This window comes from Microcaecilia unicolor, chromosome 9 (genome assembly GCF_901765095.1).
Source record: "Microcaecilia unicolor chromosome 9, aMicUni1.1, whole genome shotgun sequence".
NCBI lineage: Eukaryota > Metazoa > Chordata > Amphibia > Gymnophiona > Siphonopidae > Microcaecilia > Microcaecilia unicolor.
Window position 1 is genome coordinate 15,144,353 of NC_044039.1, and position 21,867 is coordinate 15,166,219.

Consider the following 21,867-nt stretch of genomic DNA (forward strand, 5'->3'; position numbering starts at 1 on the left):
TCAGGCTCTAGGCAACCGGGGACAATTTCACGCATTTACTCTCCCTATTTATTATCTACCAAACTCCTCCCTGCTCTGTGGCTCTGCAAATCAGGGCACTGCTTTATTGAAATGGATTTCATAACCCTTTCCTGGGCTGGGTTCCCTCCCACCCAGGGCTTATTTTAATAATTCCAATTCTAACCAAGGGTTACGCAAACATGTAAGAGAGTGCTTTGCTGCATTGTAATAATATATACCAACACCAACCAAGTGGGAAGGGGATGGGACTTGATATACTGCCTTTCTGCGGTGACTATCAACATGGCTTACATATTATATTAATTTATTTATTTACCACCTTTTTGAAGGAATTCACTCAAGGTGGTGTACAATAAGAATAAATCAAACACGAGCAATAGACAATTACAGCAGTAAAAATATTCAAATAACAATACATAGTATGGCATAGTATACTACTTACAACGTCAACACAATATGTAATAGAACATTTTAATAGACAGCGTAGGGTGTATGCAAAGATGGAATATACAGATAGGTAAGAGATTAAAAGGAGTTGGAAAATAAGGCGACTAATTTAAAGAAAGTTGCACGAAGTCAGAGAGATAATTAAATGTTATCTCAGATAGAATAGGAGTGGATAAACATATCCTGCTGCAGTGTGTGAGTGTGAGTGTGTGTGTGTGTGAGAGAGAGAGAGAGAGAGAGAGAGAGAGACTAACAAGTTAATTCATTCTTCCATTAAAGGCCTAGTTGAAGAGCCAAGCCAAGTAGAGATAGTCTTGTGTTAAGTGGAGCCATTCAGGGAGTGCAGGTATTTATTTTATACCTGGGGGCAATGGAAGTTTAAGTGACTTGCCCAGAGTCACAAGGAGCTGCAGTGGGAATCAAACTCAGTTCCCCACTGGTTAATGCAGTCGACTAAGACTACGAGAAACCAGGCTTCAAGTCCCAGTGTTTCTCCTTGTGTTTTTAGGTAAGTTACTTAAACTTCATTGCCTCAGGTAGAAGCTTAGTTCCTAAGCTCTCCAAGGTCAGGAAATGCTTATTATACCAGCTTGAGGCACTAGTGAAAAGGTGTGAGCTAAATCCAAATTCTTTCCCGGTACTACACACATTGTTCGGATGAGTCTATGTATAGATTGTACACATTATTTCAAATCTAACATGAAATAAGAGAGTAGCCTAATGGTTAGTGCAGAGGGCTGAGAACCTGGGGGACTGGGTTCAATTGCCTCTGTGGCTCCCCGACCCTGGGCAAGTCACGTAATCCTCCATTGTTCCAGGTACAAACACTTAGATTGCAAGTCCAATAGGCACAGAGAAAGTAACTATATATAATAAATTTAAAGCACTTTGGTTGTATCGCCAAAAAGGTGGACCATCAAATGCAAGATCCTTTGCATAAGATGAGCCTCTTTGTGGAGGACACACATCTTATCCATAATAAGGTTGTATCATATCTCCACTGGCTTTAAGCACTCATTACTACATCTATATATTGCTTTGAAGGTCGCATATTTCAGAGGATACCACTGACCTGAGCATGGGCAAAAACAGAGCAGAACATAGAGTGGAGACTGGGAGATCAGCTCAAGTGAGGAAACCCTGTCCCCTGGCTGATGTCACCAGCCACCCAGATATTTGAAGAAGCCTCCCTTTGGCATGGCCACATGGCCAAAGGGGATCACATCCTTTTGATGCCCCTTCAGGAGCACTTTGGAAGTGATTTGGAGATATTTTGGTAGTGCTTAGCTCAATGGGGGACAGAAAGACTAATTCAGTGTCCATTGTGGGTCCCATGGATAAACATGTGGTCATGAAGTCCTCAACAAGTGATAGTCCAATGGCTGGTGTGTCTCCTCAATATTCTTCAGTATTGGGCATGATTCAGTCCTATTATGAGGACTCTCCCTCCCCCCCCCCCCTCCGGGAAACATTTCAGTGTTAGATAGAAGAAGAGGCTGTACAGGTTTCCAGTTTCTCCCCTTGACCCCATAACGTCTTGTGTTTTACAATCTATTTCTACAGTCTTTCCTAAACCTATTGAAGTAGAAGGAGAGGTTGAAAATGAAGTTTCTTCTCGAGTCTGCTTCTGAGGAGGTATCGTTAAAGGACTTCTAGTACTTGGTAAACAAGACTAATTTATTACTACAAGGATTAGTGGGCCAAGTGGCCCCTTTCTTTCCGAGCACTCTACCAAAACCCTCATCCATACCCTTGTCACCTCTCGTTTAGACTACTGCAATTTGCTTCTTGCTGGCCTCCCACTTAGTCACCTCTCTCCTCTCCAATCGGTTCAAAACTCTGCTGCCCATCTCATCTTCTGCCAGGGTCGCTTTACTCATACTACCCCTCTCCTCAAGACCCTTCACTGGCTCCCTATCCGTTTTCGCATCCTGTTCAAACTTCTTCTACTAACCTATAAATGTACTCACTCTGCTGCTCCCCAGTATCTATCCACACTCGTCCTTCCCTACACCCCTTCCCGTGCACTCCGCTCCATGGATAAATCCTTCTTCTTATCTGTTCCCTTCTCCACTACTGCCAACTCCAGACTTCGCGCCTTCTGTCTCGCTGCACCCTACGCCTGGAATAAACTTCCTGAGCCCCTACGTCTTGCCCCATCCTTGGCCACCTTTAAATCTAGACTGAAAGCCCACCTCTTTAACATTGATTTTGACTCGTAACCACTCGCCTCCACCTACCCTCCTCTCTTCCTTCCCGTTCACATTAATTGATTTGATTACTTTATTTATTTTTTGTCTATTAGATTGTAAGCTCTTTGAGCAGGGACTGTCTTTCTTCTATGTTTGTGCTAAATAGTAGTAGTAGTAGTAAGTGGTTAAATTCTCACAGGATTCTGTGGACAAGTTATGAGAACTTGATCAGTGGTTACAACAGTTGGAGGGTATATAAGAAAAGGCTTAACGCCATGTTCTTGCACTCAGAATAATGGATATGTCGAGTCTTCATAGGCAGATAGAAAATGTAGAGTATTCCCTTAAAGAATTTGAGATTGCTAAATGTTCCTAGAATGCATTTGCTCTCATCTACTATTCTGCTTTAGAATTACCTTAAAGATGTATTACAGCTTGTTAACTCTGATTTGATATCCATTTCTAAGTAATACTATGTTTCTGTGACAGATGTGAATCAATTCAGTCTGGCCCAGGTGGGCAATAACCCTTCAATAACTAACTTGGCAGACATTCTTGAATCCTCTCAGGATGTTATAATCACCAGGGCCACATTGGCGGTTTCATTTGCAACAAAATTGGATTAACATTGGTTTTGAAAGCTTATTTTGCTTTTTAAAAAAACCCAACATTTTGTGAACAAAGCGTAACTATTTTTCCAGATGTTTCAAGGGTTACTCAAGCTAATCAGAAAACAATTTCTGCAGCTGAAATCATGGGTGCTTTGTATGGACGGAGCATTTATTTCCTTCGTTTTCTGTGTAAATGCTTGATTACTTCTCTGGACATTTAGTATGTCTGTTCTCAACCCTCGCGGTTGGAACCAGAGATATTTGAGGAATGTCTGAATATTAGAGTTCCTCTTTTCCTAAGGATGATTTCTATTCTGTTTCTGGGTTTTTTATTTATTGCATTTGTTGGATTTAGTCCTCAATTAATTGGATTAGTTATGACTCCGAACTACGGTGGGTTTGGCCTTTTCGGTGATGTAGGCCATAGTTTGTGTTTTGTATTTCCTGTTATAAAATATAGGGGGTGCCATTTCTCATGTTGTTTCTGTGAATGTTTGCTTTTTTTCCCCCCATTATATCATCACAGGAGCGACATTGTTACGAGCATGTGCTCTTTTGATGGACTATTTGCAAAGACCATGCTCTTTCAGAGAGTGCACACGAGCACAGAGAAAAAAAAGCCCAGGAAATTTTGCCATGAAACATGGGATTATCATTGACATTTTCCATGTTGTTTCAAATGAATGCAATACCTATTGAAATACCATGGTTTACTTTTATTTCCTCGTTTTAATGGAGAACATTCAATAAAATACAAATTAAATAAAAACATTGCATATTTCATGGCACAAGTCCTTTAGAAACATATCTAATATAATAATTTGCTCCTCCAACGTTCCAATGAGGCTATCTGCGTTCGTAACCATCTCCTGATGTCACTCTCCCACAGTAGAAGCCTGCGTGCCTGACGTCAGGAGATGTTACTGTGGTAGCCTCTGTCTCGCTGTCATCGGACTCTGCATCGCTGCCGCTCTCCTCCGCAACCCCACGTCCCTCTCGCTTCCCGCTCAGGTATCGGTGCCGGTTGTTCCATCTTCACTTACCAAGTCAGGGTTACAGCGGCCGCCAGCAGCGGTACAAGGCGTGCAGCCTAGGCCCTTTTCTCTCTCTCAGCTGTGGTCCCGCCCTTGGGGAAACAGGAAATGAGGGCGGGACCACAGCTGAGAGAGAGAAAAAGGCCGAGCCTGCATGCCTTTTACCACTGCTGGCGGGCGCCATAACCCTGACTTGGTAAGTGAAGATGACTGTCAAACTTCGTAGGGAGGGGGCCTGGAACTGGAAGGGAGGGAGGGAGGGAGGAAGGGAGGGACGACGACCCTGGAACTGGGAGGGAGAAAGGAGGAGGAAGGGAGGGAAGGGGGACCCTGGAACTCGAAGGGAGGGAGGGAAGGAGGGGTGGTACACACACACACACACACACACACACACACACACTCTCTCTCTCTCTCTCTCTTACACACACACACTTGCACCCAGTCTCTCTCACTCTCTGTCACACACACACTCGCACATTCACTCTCTCGCTCTCTCACACAGTCACTCTCACACATACACACTCCGAGGAAAACCTTGCTAGCACCCGTTTCATTTCTTTCATAAACGGGCCTTTTTTTACTAGTATAAGAGAAAAGAAAGCTCGTGCAGAACAGGCAGGTTCTGATTACACAAATAAAGACTCCTTCATGTTTTATCATATCTTACACATATACAAGTCAAAATTGATAATCAATATGTGTCATACCAGATTACTTTCCAGCTGATATTCAAAGAGACTTAATTGGCTGGAAACTGTCACGCACCAGTTAACTCACTTGGTTGCGGCTAACCGGTCATTCTCAGTGGCATTTAATCAGTCACCCTCGCTGAAAATGACCGGTTAGCACCAAATTTAAAGCCAGCTATGTTGGGGGCCTTCTGAGGATGGAGCCCTGTGAGATCCTGATATTCAGACCTAACTGGCCACGTTTAGCTCATAAAAAGGACCACATAAATAGCCGTCTTATTTTATGCATTAATCTATGGCTGGTTAAGTCCGAATATTAACCGGTCATACGCGAGCTTAAAATAAAAATCAGAAATTCAATTCCAAAGCCCACACATATCCAGTTTTAGCGCCAATGGAGGACAAAATCGCTGTACACCGCCAGCTGAATATCGGCCGGACTGTATATTGGATTCAGTGAGGGGTCCTTTTACAAAGCTGCGGCAAAAAGGGGGGCCTATGCTGGTGTCGGCACGTGTTTTTGATACGTGCCGAGGCCCCCCTTTTACTGCAGTGGGTAAAAGGCAGGTCTTTGGGTTTTTTTTTTTCAAGAAATGGCCGTGTGGCAAGTGCAGCACTTGCCACGCAGCCATTTCTGAGTGTGTGTGTGGGGGGGGGGGGGGGGGACACTTACCACCATCCATTGAAGTGGCACATGGCAATGCCCGATTACTGCTGGGTACACACCAGCACTACAAAAATTGAAAATGGTGCATGCTGGGGGAGGGAACTACTGCCGGGCTGCTTCGATAGCCCGGTGGTACTTCCCTTTTAGCGAGTGGTAAGCCCGCGTTGGCCTTAGTGCCACTTCGACGAAGACAGGAGGAGCCTCCACGGAAAGTCAAAGCAAAACAGCAAAAGTAGAGGCTGACAAATGCGCAAACCAATAGGGAGATAATATAAAAAACCAGTTTATTCAGAATATTCATATCAAGAACCAGACACGGTCCGTGTTTTGGCGCCAAAGCGCATGCCTGAATAAACTGGTTTTTGATATTATCTCCCTATTGGTTTGCGCATTTGTCAGCCTCTACTTTTGCTGTTTTGCTTAGTGCCACTTCGTACATAAGTACATAAGTATTGCCATACTGGGAAAGACCAAAGGTCCATCGAGCCCAGCATCCTGTTTTCAACAGTGGCCAATCCAGGTCACAAATACCCTGCAAGATCCCAAAAATGTACAAAACATTTTATACTGCTTATCCCAGAAATAGTGGATTTTCCCCAAGTCCATTCAATAACGGTCTATGGACTTTTCCTTTAGGAAGCCGTCCAAACCTTTTTTAAACTCGTAAAAGCCCCCCCGAGTGTTTTCCAAAGAGATAGACTCAGGGAAAACATTAGAAAACATTTCTTCACAGACAGGGTGGTGAATACATGGAACGGGCCTCCCTGGGGAGGCACTGGAAACAAAGCAGTAACAGAATTTGAGGAAGTCTGGGGTAAGCATAGGGTCCCCCCCTCCCACCAGAATTGAAGATAAAGCTACAGACAAAAAAGGTATAGACCACTGGGCCACTCCACTACTGACCCCTTTTCCATGTGACTAACTGACCATTTAGTTCTACTCCGTTTCATGTCTTTTGGCCAGTTTGCAATCCCGTGCCTTGTTAATTTTCTAAATTGTTATGAGGGTCTTTATCAAATATTTTCTGAAAAGCCAAATACACAACCCATAACCAAGTTGTAACAAATGTATTTCCATTATTCATATCTTATTGTATGCCACACTGAGCCCGCAAAGAGGTGGGAAAATGTGGGATACAAATGCAATAAATAAATAAATATCAACTGGCTCACCATTATCCCCTTGTTTGTTTACACCTCATTCTAATAAAATCATTATTAACTGGGTTCACATGGACAACGTTGCTGACTTAGCTTGATAGGTATTTCAAAAGCAAGAGAGAAGGTCTTAAAAACAGGCCTGCCGATATTTAAAACAAAATGGCCGCTACAACAGCACTTAGGCGGCTATCCAGCGATATTCAGTGCCGGATAGCCTGCTATCTGGCATTGAATATTGCCGAATAGTGGCTTAAAGATAGCCAGTTATATTGCGCAGTATAACCAGCTCCCTGCCGATTTTAAAAAGTCAAACCGGCCAAGTTCGGCAGCCATATTTGGCCACCACAATAGATGTAATAACTTTGGCCGATCTGACTTTAACCAGGCCAGTGCTGAATATCAGCTTTTCTGATTAAATTCGGACTGGCCAAAGTTAAACCGGATATTCGATGCTGGTCACTGGAAAAAGTCCAGCATTGAACATTTGGGTTCAGCACGGACTGCAGGAGACAGCCCAGCTAGGTTCCACGGTCTGAAAATCGGGTGGAAGGGCTTGAAGGGGTGGGGATTAATTTCCCTCCCACCAGGCCACCCATGGTGCTTCGCAATTATTCTGTTTCTTAGGGCCAGATGCACAAAACCTAATGAGCCCACAACTTGCATTTTAAACTGGTTCCAGCCAGTTTAAAACGCAAGTAGTTTACCCAGGGCATGCACTAAGGGCATTTTCCCTGCCACGGTAGCAGGCAATGAAAACGGAATGCAAATGATTCAAAAGCTATTATAATGAGCTGCACTACCGTTGCAGCCCATTATAATGAGATGCACTACCGTTTTTCCGATTCCCTTACCGTAGGAACCCTAACGGGAGGTCTGCACCTCTCGTTAGGGCTCCTGTGAGGGAATCGGAAAGGAAAAGGGCCCCCAAAAAAAGGTAAAAAAGAAAAAAAAAAAGCAGGGAGCGCAAGTGAGGGGCGTCCTTTAAGGACGTACTCTCCCTGCGCTTGTGAGAGACGTCTTTTTTTTCGCAGTTTTTTGCTCTGCCGGCGCTTATGTTTTTTTCCCCCTTCTATTTTGTCTTCGCCGTGGCACTTACCCCTCCACAGCAAAATTTTTCTATTTTCCTGGTTGCCGGAGAATCGGGACGTCCCTTTAGATTAGGCTCCTCTTCCTGGTCTCTTCAGCCAATCAGAGCGCGTTTCGCTGACAACAGCCAGCTAAGCCCGCTTTGATTGGCTGAAGAGTCCAGGAAGAGGAGCCTAATCAAAAGGGACGTCCCGATTCTCCGACTCAGGTACCGAAGGACTAGAGAATGCAAGTGAGCTACAACGAGTAGCTCATTTGCATTCCCTATCGTTGATGCATTCCCGTTCCCTACCGATTCGCTATGGAATCCGTAGGGAACGGGAATTACTGACGTCTTTAGTGCATCTTGCTCTAAAGTCTGCAGTTCTATTGGACATTGCAACACAAGCTCTGGCTTGCTGTGCTGTTTACAATGGCTGCCCCACAGCTATGGTATCACCGTGTTTCTGTGACCGGGAAGGGACTTTGAAGCTAGTCAGACTTTTGGTAATTTTTTTTTTTTCTGTCTTTTCACAGTGACAGTTTAGATCAAAGTGAGGATCAGAGGACTTTATAGGTCTCACAGCTAATTCCAATAGGTCTTGTCCAGAGGACTAGGCAAAACGTAATTCATTTCTTTGTGACACAGGAGACACAAGGGAGTTCAGAAGAGAAAGACTGCACCATAAAAGGGGTGGGTGAGAGGGGAGGGGGGGGGGGGAAGAAAGTGTTTTAGTTTTACCTCCTGGTTAGCAGCTGCTACCTCTTCTTCCAGTGCAGAGACTCTTTCTAAAGAAACCCTCAGTCGTTCCCTTACCTGGAAGAAAAACCAAAACACGGGTAGTAACGTGATTGTTCTCACTACATCAGTCTTATTTTAAGTGTGCATCAAATCTCCCTTAGTTACCTGCAGTGCATCCTGCATGTGTACACCCGCGAACCCTTTAGGTCTCAACACTTCCAGGAGAGTTTACCAAGGCAAAATAACTTTACTGGCAACTCTTGCAACTGGCAGTCAAACACTTCAAAACTCTTTCTGTTTACAGGATATTATGCCATATGCAATGCTAATCCACCCATGGCCATTTATGACAGTCTCAGCCACTTCACTTCACTCCGATACTTATATATTTACATCTTCACCTGTCCTTCTTCCTATCTTGTTGGGTCAAGAGCAATCAAAGGCTGCTCCTATTACTACTGATATCAATCCAACTCCCTCAGGCACAGACCCTTTTGGCTGTCCTCTTTCCGGCCAATGCACCTCGCAGGCTGCACCCCAGCAGCGCCTCCTGTTCAGGATCCCGCATTCAGGCTGGACTCCGTGTCCACCTGAAACTCCGACTCCTTCTCAGTGGCCACTTATAGGGGCAGAAACTACTCCTTTGTTCCAGTCCGAGTTTATTCTGCACTCCAGGATTCCCCCAAATCTCCCAAGTGTCCTGGCCAAGGCCACCGAGAGGGGGGGGGGGGGGGGGGTAAAATTCCCCGGGCCCTGGCCTCTAAGGGGGGCCCGGCGCCGGGGTCAGGCCGCCAGCGCTGCAGTCCATGGTCTTATCTGCCTGCCTCCATGGCTCCGGGCCCCCTTCATTCGACGCGGCAGTCGCAGACCGCGTCTCTTCTGGCCTTCCCTCCTTGTGTCCTGCCCTCACGGAAACCGTAAGTTACATCAGACGAGGGCGGGACATAGGGAGGGAAAGCCAGAAGAGACGCGATCTGCGACTGCCACTCTGAATGAAGGGGGCCTGGAGCCATGGAGGCAGGCAGGTGACACCGCGGACTGCAACAGTGGGGGGGGGGGGGGGGGGGGGGGGGGGGGGGCAGGCAGGGCGGCCTTGTCCCGGGCCCGGCCTAGTCTCTCGGCAGCCCTGGTCCTGGCCAGGGTACAGGCAACCAAAAACCTCGTGTTCCCCACTACAATCCCTTTTATTAATTTTCCAACTTCACTCCTGCTGTCACACTACAAGGAAACACTGTATTTCAGCAACTGTTCTGCCAACCTCTCCAATGGGCAGGTCTCCCAAACTCTCTCCAGCCCACTGGCAGGGACATTCCTCTCCCCAGGGACTCTGGAAAAATCTATCATCACTGTTCTAGTAATTCCCATATAATGTCATTTTTTTTCTAATTTTGAGCTAGATCTATAAGTTTTCTAGGAAAACTTATTTTGCTTTATACTGTAGCTTTTGTACAGCTATGCTTACATTGAAAATCAGGTTACTTTATAGCTCAAAAGGCAGATAGTCAAAACAAAGATGTAAGCGGTGTTTTAGAGAAAAATATGTTAAAAAGTGCTCAGCTAAGAGTGAGAGATGTATAGGCAATGTTACCTTGAAAGGACATACATGCTTCTTTTAGAATATTTAAGGATCACATTATATAAGAATGCAAATTTATTCTATAACAAAGTCATCTAAAGATTGTTGTCATTCAACTAACACTTGAGGTTTTTTTTTATCAAGCGACAACCCAAGAAGATTTATTTGACCCCCTGATGCAGACTTTGATGCTGAAACACGGCCGTGTCGGGTCGTTATTTGATCACCAATAAAGTTATAATTTTGGGGGGATTTCCTCCACAACTTGTCCTCAACTTTTTTTGTTTTCATTGTTGTTGTTTTGCGTGAGGACTTTCCTCCCCACTTTTTGTTTCCAGTTTCGGGCAATACCAGTCCAGGTTATGCCTCCCCCTACCCCCACCCCCATGCAGCAGCAACAGAATGGCGCCTCATACTACACTGGAGAAGACAATGGCAAACACCCTTTTATCATGCCAAGAAAACCACATTGGGGGGAGGGGGTGGGATGTCCTCCTGTGTGTGCTTACCAGGAGTCAGCTTGATGTAAGGGCACATCTGGATCTTCATCTAGTTAACTCAAAAAGCTACTGCTTGGTTGACAACTTTGGATTTGACCTTTTTGTGTCACTTTCGCTGTGTCAAATGCAAGACAAAGACAGCTTCTTTGGAAAATCTTTCGTTTAGATTTTGAAAAATAGAAACTAGTGGTTATCTTCTGTTTTTGCTGACCAATACAAGGACATAATTATCTCCATAGCACATCTGTTCTGTATTCATACTGGCAAAGGGTATTGTGAAAGCTAAAATCCTCTAGAAGCTACTCTCCCTTCTGAAAGTACCTGCATATATGGTTTCAGGGCCGTGCCTAGGGTCTCCGGCACCCCCCTGCAGTTGGCCCCGCCGGCGCGCCCCCCCTTCCCCCGAAAACGATCGCTACACTACCCGCCCTCTTCTCCCCAGATCCTTTTCCTTTTTGTTTAAATTTACCTCTCCGGCACGCGGCAGCGTAGCGTTAGTGAGAAGGAGGCGGTGCTCCCCCGCCCCGACGTGTCTTCTTCCTTTCGCTCAGTGTCCCGCCTTCTTCTGACGTTATTTCTGACGTCAGAAGAAGGCGGAACCGAGCGAAGGGAAGAGACTGACACATCGGGGCGGGGGAGCGCCGCCCCCTCACTAACGCTACGCTGCCACGCGCCGGAGAGGTAAATTTAAACAACAAAAAAAAGGACAAGGATCTGGGGAGAAGAGGGCGAGGTAAGCATGGTGCGGCGGGGCGCCCCCCAGAGGATGGCGCCCTCCTGCCATGCTTACCTCGCTTACCATATCAGCACGGCCCTGTATGGTTCCTTTTTACTAAGCTGCGGTAAATGTCTTTGATGCACGCCGAGGCCCCGTTTTACCACAGCGGGTAAAAGACTTGTCTTTTTTGCTGGAAAAGAAATGGCTATGTGGTGGAAGTGGCTATGTGGTAGGTGAACCACTTACCGTGCAGCCATTTTTTTTGGGGGGGGGTGCGGGATCACTTACCGCCACCCATTGAGGTGGTAGTAAGGGCTCCCGCACTAACCCAGCGGTAACTGGGCAGTGTGCGGTGCTGCCTGATTACTGCCGGGTAAGCACCGGTGTTACAAAAATAGAAATGGCACATGCTGGGGTCGGGAATACTTTCAGGCTCCTGCGGTAGGTCCGGACTGGCGTGCGGCAAGTCTGTTGCCGCGTTCCACATAATAAATGTAGACATATCGAATCCATGACCCCTTTGAACTACATACAATTACCCAATTACAGCTGAATTAGGTTCAAGTGGAAGACAGAATCAGGTGCAGATGCATAGCCTGGATTTTTTTCTATCCTGACTCGAAGCCTTCCCTCAGCAACATAGTCTAATTACCCTTATTTTCCTTGCTTCCTAGTGTTCAAGTCGCAAGGAAACCAGCTAAAAGATTTGATGCTGTCATGGAAACTGTGCAAATTTTGAAGTAGCAATAGCACACTGAAACCTATGAACTGGTTTCATAATTCTTTTTCAATTTTGTCTACCTTCCTCCTTGATTTTCTATTTGGACAGCTATGTCAAAACTCTGCATGTCAAAGATACTCAGCAACTCTGCTCCCGATGCTCATTAAAACTAGTAGAAAAGAAATAAAAATTCTGGCTCCAACTTTCGACTGCATGTCAAAATGTAAAAAAAAAGAAAAAAGAAAAAAGAGAATTGCACAAATTTTGAAAAACTATTCCAAGCCCTCTCCAGCCCTTATTTCTAATGTCAGCCAGCAGAGAACTGAGCACCATCTCGAAAAAGTACATGAATCAGAAATCCATCACTGGTGGGGGGGGGCCCGATATTCAAAATGATTTAACTGGGCAGAAGAGGCTCCGGCTTGGTTAAATCGTATTGAGCAGCTCAGGAGGGGATATACAGTAGCATGTAACTGGGCAGTACCACTGAACATCGCCTCAGAGCAATGGCGTAGCAAGGGCGGAGCAGTGGGGGCAGTCTGCCCTGGGTGCACGCCGCTGGGAGGGTGTCGGCTCCGCTGATTCCGTGCTCCCTCCCGTTCCAGGGCAGAGGGAGCAGGGAATCAGCGGAACCGACACCCCCCCGCAGCGTGCACACGGCAGGCAAGAATGCACTCTGGGGGGGGGGGGGGCTTGGGTGATGCACCGAGGGGGGGTTGATGCGCCAAGGGGGGGTGTGCGCAGTGGTGAACCGCCCCGGGTGGCAGCCGCCCTCGGTACGCCACTGCCTCAGAGGTACTGTCCGGCTCTGAATATTGCCAGTGCCTGCATTAACTTCCATCTCTGCCTAGGTTCTGTCCTACACCACTGCAGCAAATATCGGCCACTAACTTTATAAAGGGGCGTGTACTTTAAGAGGTAAAATATGCATTCACTTTGGGATATTTTAGCCAGTCATTTATGCACAGAAATAACCATATGCATGCGTAAATTACTTCTTATACTGCACCATATGCCTGGAATAAGCTTCCTGAGCCAGTACGTCAAGCACCATCTCTGGCCGTCTTCAAATCTAGGCTAAAACCCACCTTTTTGATGCTGCTTTTAACTCTTAACCCTTACTCACTTGTTCAGTACCCATGTTTTATCATTCCCACCTTAGTAATTCCCTTATCTCTTATTTGTCCTGTTTGTCTGTCCTAATTAGACTGTAAGCTCTATCAAGCAGGGACTGTCTCTTACATGCTCAGTGTACAGCGCTGCGTATGTCTAGTAGCACTATAGAAATGATAAGTAGTAGTAGTAGTAGTCTTTGGGATTCTGCACGGAATCTTGCTACTCTTTGGGATTCCGGAATCTTGCTACACTTTAGGATTCTGCTTACAATATTTCATCATAACAAGCGTCAATCAAGAGTGGATAAACAATTTGTAACAGAAGAACAGGTATAACATAATGGATATAATCAATTCAATAAATCAGAAAACAAACAGATTTTCAAGTAAGTATTGATATGTTAGAGTACCTATTTTTGATCAATGCGGCAAGTCCTATCGAAAAGGAAAGCCTTTAGTGATTTTCGAAAGTTGATCAGGTCGTGAATATTTTTCAGATCAAGTGGCAATGCATTCCACAGCTGCGTGCCGATGTAGGAAACGCAAGACGCGTGTACTAGTTTGCATTTTAGACCTTTACAGCTAAGAAAGTGAAGTCCCAAGAATGTGCGTGCTGATAATGATGAAACCCTTCCGTGGATAAAAAGGCTTTATAACTCCAAGATGGATTCTTCAATGCTATCTTAGGTTAATTTAAATAAATAGTTGCAGCAAATTTATATAATATACTCAACAACTGTTACAATTATATCCATCTTTATTACATATTTCAATATCATAAATCTAACAATTATTGTCTAAAATTCCCAATTTTTCCAATCATTCATCCACTCACACAATCTTAAATCCCTAAAATCAGTAACATTAATATACCATTGCAGTGCCCAGAATAATTGTGTCACTCATAATTGCACCAAAATTTCAATAACAATCAAACATATAAATGGCGAGTGACCGTACTCACTCGCAAATGCGCAGTAGAGACTTCCCTCTCTGCCCCGCCCCCGCTTCAATACGTGATGATGGGGGCGGGACAGAGAGGGAAGTCTCTACTGGCATGCTCCCCCTCCCCCGGAGTCGCCGCCGCCCCTCCATCTGGCCCGAGCACTGTGAACTTACATCAGGAAAGCTGCCGTAGGGCTTCCTTCTCTGCCTTTGTCCCGCCCTCGCCGACGTTACGTCACATGAGGGCGGGACACAGGCAGAGAAGGAAGCCCGCCCCGACGGCAGCTTTGCTGATGTGCCTGCTGCTGCGTGCTGATGTAAGTTTACAGTGCTGCTCGGGTTGGGTGGAGGGGCGGCGGCGCGACTCCGGGGGGGGAGGGCTCGGAAACCCCTCCCATTCCAAAAGTAGCCCGTTTTCACGGGCTCAACGGCTAGTATTACTATAGAGCCTGTCAATTACACAGTCAGTCAGAGAAAACTTTTCTTCATTAACATATTCTCTCAATCCACTTGTTACCAGTCTTTGAATTTCTCTGTATATCAGATGTAGTTTTATCTTGCCTTGCAAAGACCTTTCAAAGACCAGCCCGCTGCTCATATAACAGTTCTCCACCACACCAGGCTCAAACCAAAGATGGATTCTTGATGGTATTTCCCTTACTAAGTTGGCTATTGATGTGTGACTGCAGTACGGTAGTAAATTCACAGATTCCTTGCACTTAAAACCCTGCTACGGTGTAAAAACTGCAATATAAAACATTTAGCATTATCTTCTACCGTAGGGATAATTAGTCATGCTGGTTGCTCCATTCCATCTATGGCTTATCTATGCCTATGGATTCTTCCAGTCTACAGATTATTATACCCTCCTTCTATTCCCCATTGACCTTTGAGTAGACATCAATTTTCCTTCTCTATAAATTTCACATACTTGTACTGCATGATCAATCACGAACCTATCTTGGTTACTTAAAACAACTACTACGGGAAAGACAGAAGCTAGATCCAACCAAATAATAAAGGGTAATATAGTACTGCAGGCTTCCTTTACTAGCAAAGAGGGAAACATTAGCCCTTTACTGTTTTGTTATGCAGCCCAGGGGCATTCCTTAGAAGCCTTAATTAGAGTATGTACAGCAAAGTGGACATTGGTGTGCATCCTCTGGCTAAGAGCATTCAGAGGTGGAAGGTAATGACCAGTTTAGCAAAAAGCAATGAATTCAGTGAATCACCTTGCTATCGTACCTTTTCATCCAAAGCCTTATGGTGTTCGAACAAAGATTTCAGCGCTTTGAGAACTTCAACTTCGCTGGAGACTCCCGAGGGCGACTGGGCTTGCCGTTTTACCACCGTCATCCTCAACGACCTTTCATGCCTCGAAACCAGGCACTCCAGATGCTCCAGTAACAGCTGTTTGGTATAAAATATAAATGCATTAATTGGCTTATACTGAAAGCCCAATACAACAACAGTAGTATCTAAAAAATAACGATGGCCGTAACTTTTTGACAACGTAACAGCATTATGAAAGCTACAGGCTCCCTGAAACATTCTGTCACTGCTCCGCAATTAAAATAAATCAAGGAAGGAAAAAAAAAAAAAGAATTGTGCTTTGCCTTCCTAACCATGGTTCATTTTTTTCCTACCACACACTATTGATTTCTTTATTAGCATTTCTAAGTCACCTTGTTCAACACAAACTCCAGGTGACATACAACAAGCAATAACGGAGCACATTATACAATAATCATCATTTGGATTGTATAACCAAAAAGTCTAAAAATTAAAGGATGAAATTCAGAAGAGTTCAACTGGGTAGGACAGGCTCCTACAGGAGTAAAACCCTGCTGAGCTGGTCATTCCAGGATATCCAGAGACACTTAACCAGATAGAGCTGCTGAATAGCCTCTCTGATCGCCAAAATACTAACCGGCTAGGTTAGGGGCATTTTAGGGGCAGAGCTAGCAGAAATTCAAACTACCAGTACCATTTTCATACACACATACAAATGACGGGGGATTGCTGCTGCTCCGTTTTGTCCAATTTAAAATGTGCATGAGGGTTAGGAGGCAAGGAGGCAACCACAGATCAAGGGGTCTATATATTTTTGCAGGTTGACTGGGTGGGAGATGTAGCAACTTCTATTTATTTCCAGAGGAGAAAGGATGTTGGGAGTTGCAAGATAAGAATCTATATATATAAAAGGCAACCCCAACGTTCTGAAGCCTCCACGGAAGTTGAGGCGCCCGAGATATCTGGTGTGCCCTGGAGTGTCCCCACCGCCCTCGCGTCAAAACGTCATGACGTCGAGGGCGGAGCTATAACATTCGAGGCCCGAAACCGAAACGCCACAGGCACGGCCACGGAGGCGCAGCAAACAAAAAAAAAACAAAAACCCTACCCACACACAGCGACGCCAACACCGAACAAGGCAAGTAGCTCGGAGGGAGGGGGCCCCTTGCTAGCGCCCGTTTCATTGCCCTCAGAAACGGGCATTTATTCCTAGTTCATTATTAAAACTATACTTTAAGAATTCTAAGAAGACTTTCTGTGGCTCAAGGCTTTGGATATTTCCGGATGTTACAAAGACTACACAGGATAAGAGAAAATTATTTCTATCACTGAGGGAAGAAACCAGGGCACTAGGAGCCACTTTTTTGTTGGCGTACCCATGTAAATGTTTAATTAAATATTTGAATGTAAAATACGTTTTGTTTTATTTGAACCAGATCAGTTAAAGGTTTTTCTGGAACAGAAAAAGCTTTCCAATGTGAATCCAGCATAGTTTGAACATACTGTTAACATGGGATAAGAGGGTAGAATATGAGTCAGGCCATTTTTTCTTTATTATATATATCTTATGTTCTCCTGGTTAAAAGACTAACCCCCCACATGTAGTGGTCTAAGGAAGAGTAGAAATTATGATGTATAATTGTTTGGTTTATGGAAGAGAATTCTTTATTTGAATTTTACTATCTCTGTTTTTCCTGATACAATATGTATATTCTTGTAAATTGTTAAACTAAATAAATAAATAAATAAATAAATAAAAAAGGATGTTGGGAGTTGACTCACATCTTTTTCTATTGTAATTCAAGGTAAGTTACGTTCAGGTAGATCCATCAGGTCTAGTACACTGTTTCTAACAGTAGCCAATCCAGGTCAGAAGAACCTGGCAGGATCCCAAAAAGTAGACAGCTTCCATACTACTTACCCCCAAGGATAAGAAGTGGCTTTCCCAAGGTCTATTTTAATAATGGTTTATGGACTTTTCCTCCAGGAATTTGTCCAAACCTTTTATAAACCCGATTACACTAACCCTCTGATTCTAGAATGGCCGCCACAAATTGTGCGCGCAAATTTAGGCACAGTTCTGATTTGCATGTGCAATTTAATTGAATAATGAGCCAATTAGTACCCATAATTTCCTCTAACAAGTAATAATTGGCACTAATTAGATTTAATTGGGTGTTTTGCACCTAAAATTTATACACGGTCTGAAAAAGGGGGCAAAGAAAGAGGACAGTCATGGGATTTTCAGGGCAGGCTGGGGGCATGGCTTTGAACTATGCATATAAATACAGAATAAGGGTGCTTCAAGCATAAATTTAGGTGTGGGTATTTGCACCATGCTTTCACTGGTGCAAATGGTTACACCTAAATTTATGCACGACCGTAATGCTTAAGTGTTATTCTACAAGCCACAAGAAATTTTAGGTGCAGCTTAAACGGGTTTTTTCCAGCACCGTTTAATAAATCTAGCTCTACATGCTTTTACCATATGATCTGGCAATGAGCTCCAGAGCCTGAGTTGAGTGAAAAAAATACTTCCTTCTTTTTGTTTTAAACGTACAGTTGATTCACATTTACCTGCTCTACTCTACTCAGGGGATTTTCTACACAACTATCGCATCTCACCTCAGCTGTCTCTTCTGCAAGCTGGAGGGCTCCAGCCTCCCTAGACTTTCCTCATGTGAGAGTCGTTCCACCCTTTAATCATTTTGGACACCCTTCTCCGTACCCTTTCTAATTCTGCCATATCATTTTTGAGACGAGGTAACCAGCGGTGCACGCAAGACTCAAGATGCGATCACACCGTGAAGCGATACAGAAGCATTACGATATCCTTTGCTATCTTCTCTATTCCTTTTCTAACAGTTCCTAACATTCGGTTTGATTTTTCTGCCGCTGTACACTGATCAGAAGATTTCAGCTTATTATGCACAACAACACAATACTTCAACTTCACGGGACACCATAGAGCCTGTCAGTTCAAATATTGCAGGTGTCCTAAGCAGTGGAGGGAGATGCAGCATGACATGTAACTGCTTTCGTTCTCCTCTGCTTTACAGCTTAGAATTTGGGGGCAGTGGCGTAGCCACGGGTGGGCCTGGGTGGGCCAGGGCCCACCTACTTTAGACTCAGGCCCACCCAAAATTGTGACACTCTTGCTCTAGCTGGTGGGGATTTCCTGTCCTTGGGAAGCCAGTGCTCTTCCAAATGTCAGCCAGCAGCACTTGCCTTGAGCTGACGCCGAGCCTGCCCCTTCTGCACATGCTCAGTTTTTGTACATGCAAAAGAAATGAGCATGCACAGCCTGCCGGCAACAGCACCATTTTGAGGCAAGTGCTGCTGGCTGCTGTTTGGAAGAGTGCTGGCTGCTTGAGGAGGAGGAGGAAATCTTCAGCTGGCAGGGTTTGAGGATCCCCACCAGCTAAAGAATTTAGTATTTGGGGTTTGTGGGCAGGGAGGGGTGGAGAGAGGAGCAAACCAGAGGGGGCCTGGGGGAGGAACAAATTCCATGCCCGCCCACCTTGGGCTCAGGCCCACCCAAAATTGGCAATCTGGCTACGCCCCTGTTTGGGAGTAAAGTAAGAGGAAATATTAGAAACAGGTTATCCCACAGTGGGAGTCCCATGGTAGGTTAGGGAAAAAGGGGCCAAGCTCAGGTAATGTATAGTGAAGGGTGGGACACATAACACTGGAATCACTACTGCCTCCTTGGTCCCCATGTACAATTCTGCAAAGAAGTGGAACCCCCGCACATATCCTGCGAAGTGAGGTGCTGCGGAATTCACCAGGGAGTAATTCGGTGAGCAATGAATGGAAGTAGATTTGTCAGGGCCACTTTTACTTTCCAGTGAAAAGTTCAGCATTACAAATCCGGAGACAATGATTTTCTCCAGTATTTAAATGTCTCTCCATCCTGTGGGTCTTGTTCTGTCCACTCCGAAATGCATATCCAAGTTTGAGGAAGGTTACATAGCAACCAGGGGCATATCTGGCGGTAGGGGGGGCCAGAGCCATAGAGAGGGGGCACATTTTAGCCCCCCCCCCAACGACCCCCCCCGCCGCCGCCGCCGCCATTGCCAGAACCTCCCCACCAACGACTCTCCACCCTCCCCCCCGCCGTCAACCCTCCCCCCACTGCCGTTGTTTACCTTTGCTGGTGGGGGACCCCAACCCCCCGCCAGCCGAGGTCCGCTTGCCGCCTTTAAAGATATTTCTTCAGCTGGCAGGGGACCCCAACGTGCTGGGACGTCAGACTCCGAACTGGATTGAACAGTTAACTACAGCACGGCCACGGAGGCCGAAGAAGAACTTTAAAGACGTCGGGTCGGCTGGCGGGGGTTGGGGTCCCCCGCCAGCTGAAGAAATATCTTTAAAGGCGGCAAGCGGACCTCGGCTGGCGGGGGGTTGGGGTCCCCCGCCAGCAAAGGTAAACAACGGCAGCGGGGAGGGTTGACGGCGGTAGGGGGGTCCAGGGCAAAATCTGCGGGGGCCCAGGCCCCTGTGGCCCCACGCAGATTCGCCCCTGATAGCAACAAAGAACAATGAAGGCAGATAAAGACAAGGGGGCTCATTTTCAAAGCAATTAGACATACAAAGTACCATGGAGGGGCATAATCGAACGGGGCCAGCCATCTATATGGCTGACCATCTCTAAGACCGGCCCCATAAAGCGGCATACCCGACCGCATTATCGAAACAAGATGGCTGGCCATCTTGCGTTTCGATAATACGGTCAGAGCCAGCCAAATCTCAACATTTGGGCCGACGTTAGAGATCGCTGCCATTGGATTTTGCCGACAATGGAAACTAATGGCGGCCATCTCAAACCCGGCCAAATCCAAGCCATTTGGTTGTAGGAGGAGCCAGCATTTGTAGTGCACTGGTCCCCCTGACATGCCAGGACACCAACCGGGCACCCTAGGGGGCACTGCAGTGAACTTCACAAATTGCTCCCAAGTGCATAACTCCCTTACCTTGTGTGCTGAACCCCCCCAACACCCACTAACCACAACTGTACAACACTACCATAGCACTTAAAGGGTAAAGGGGGGCACCTACATGTGGGTACAGTGGGTTTCGGGTGAGTTTTGGAGGGCTCCCATTTACCACCACAAGTGTAATAGGTGGGGGGGGCCTGGGTTTGCCTGCCTGAAGTACATTGCAGTACCCACTAAAAACTGCTCCAGGGACCTGCATAGTGCTGTGATGGAGCTGGGTATGACATTTGAGGCTGGAATAGAGGCTGGCACAAAAATGTTTATTTTTTGTTTTTTGGGTGGGAGGGGGTTGGTGACCACTGGGGGGGGGACGGGGAGGTCATCCCCGATTCCCTCCGGTGGTCATCTGGTCAGTTGGGGAACTTTTTTGAGGCTTGGTCCTAAAAATAAATAGACCAAGTAAAGCCGGCCAAGTGCTCGTCAGAGCCGGCCTTCTGTTTTCCATTATCGGCCGAAGCTGGCCATCTCGTAACAACGCCCCCGTCCCGCCTTCGGTACCCTGCCGACACGCCCCCTTTAACTTTGGCTGGCCCTGCAACAGAAAGCAGTTGAAGCCGGCCAAAATCGGCTTTCCATTATACCGATTTGGCCGTGTTTAGGAGAAGGCCGGCCATCTCCCGATTTGTGTCGGAAGATGGCCGGCCTTCGAAAATAAGCAGGATAGTAACCTAAAGCACTTTGAAAATGAGCCCCCATATGACCTATCCAGTCTACCCATCCATAGGAGCCAACTTTTCAAAATTAATCGAGGGTGCTAAGCCCAATGGAAATAACCCCTCCCTGGACACATACAAGGAATTTTCTCAATATTGGGGGTGCTCAAGCACCCACAGCACCCATCTATGTACCCATCTATACCATCTACTATCCCTTCCTCTCCCTTAGGAGATCCTATGTACTTGTCCCAAGCTTTCTTGAATTCAGATACAAATCTTCGTCTCCACCACTTCTACAGGGTTGCTGTTTCACTCATTCACAACCCTTTCCACGAAGAAGTGTTTCCTTAGGTTACTCCTGAGTCTGTCCCCTTTCACCTTCACCCTATGCCCCATAATCCCAGTGCTTCCTTTCAATTGAGACTCGCTTCCTGTGCTTTTATGCCACAGTGGTATTTAATTGTCTTTATCATATCTCCCGCCTTTCTTCCAAAGTGTATATATTGAAAATTTATAAGTCTGTCCCCATAGGCTTTACGAAAAAGACCACTGACCATTTTAAATAGCCACCCTCTGGATGCCATCTAGTAGAGCTGAATGCCCTAGTCCTCAAGGGTTGCGATGAGGTCTGCTTTTCCAAGTAATTAAGTTATACAAATTAAATTGTGTTAAAGGCCACGTGAACATAAGCATGCCCGATAATTACTCATTGGAAATA

General features: G+C 45.8%; 1 protein-coding gene across 1 annotated transcript in view; it reads right to left on the reverse strand.

Moving 5' to 3' along the window:
* The window catches only part of PPFIA2 (PTPRF interacting protein alpha 2), a 342,348-nt gene that overhangs the window by 135,325 nt on the left and 185,156 nt on the right, over window positions 1–21,867 (reverse strand). The window contains 2 exon segments of the mRNA XM_030214146.1: window positions 8,629–8,703; window positions 15,449–15,613. Of these exon segments, the coding sequence (XP_030070006.1) occupies window positions 8,629–8,703; window positions 15,449–15,613 (240 nt within the window).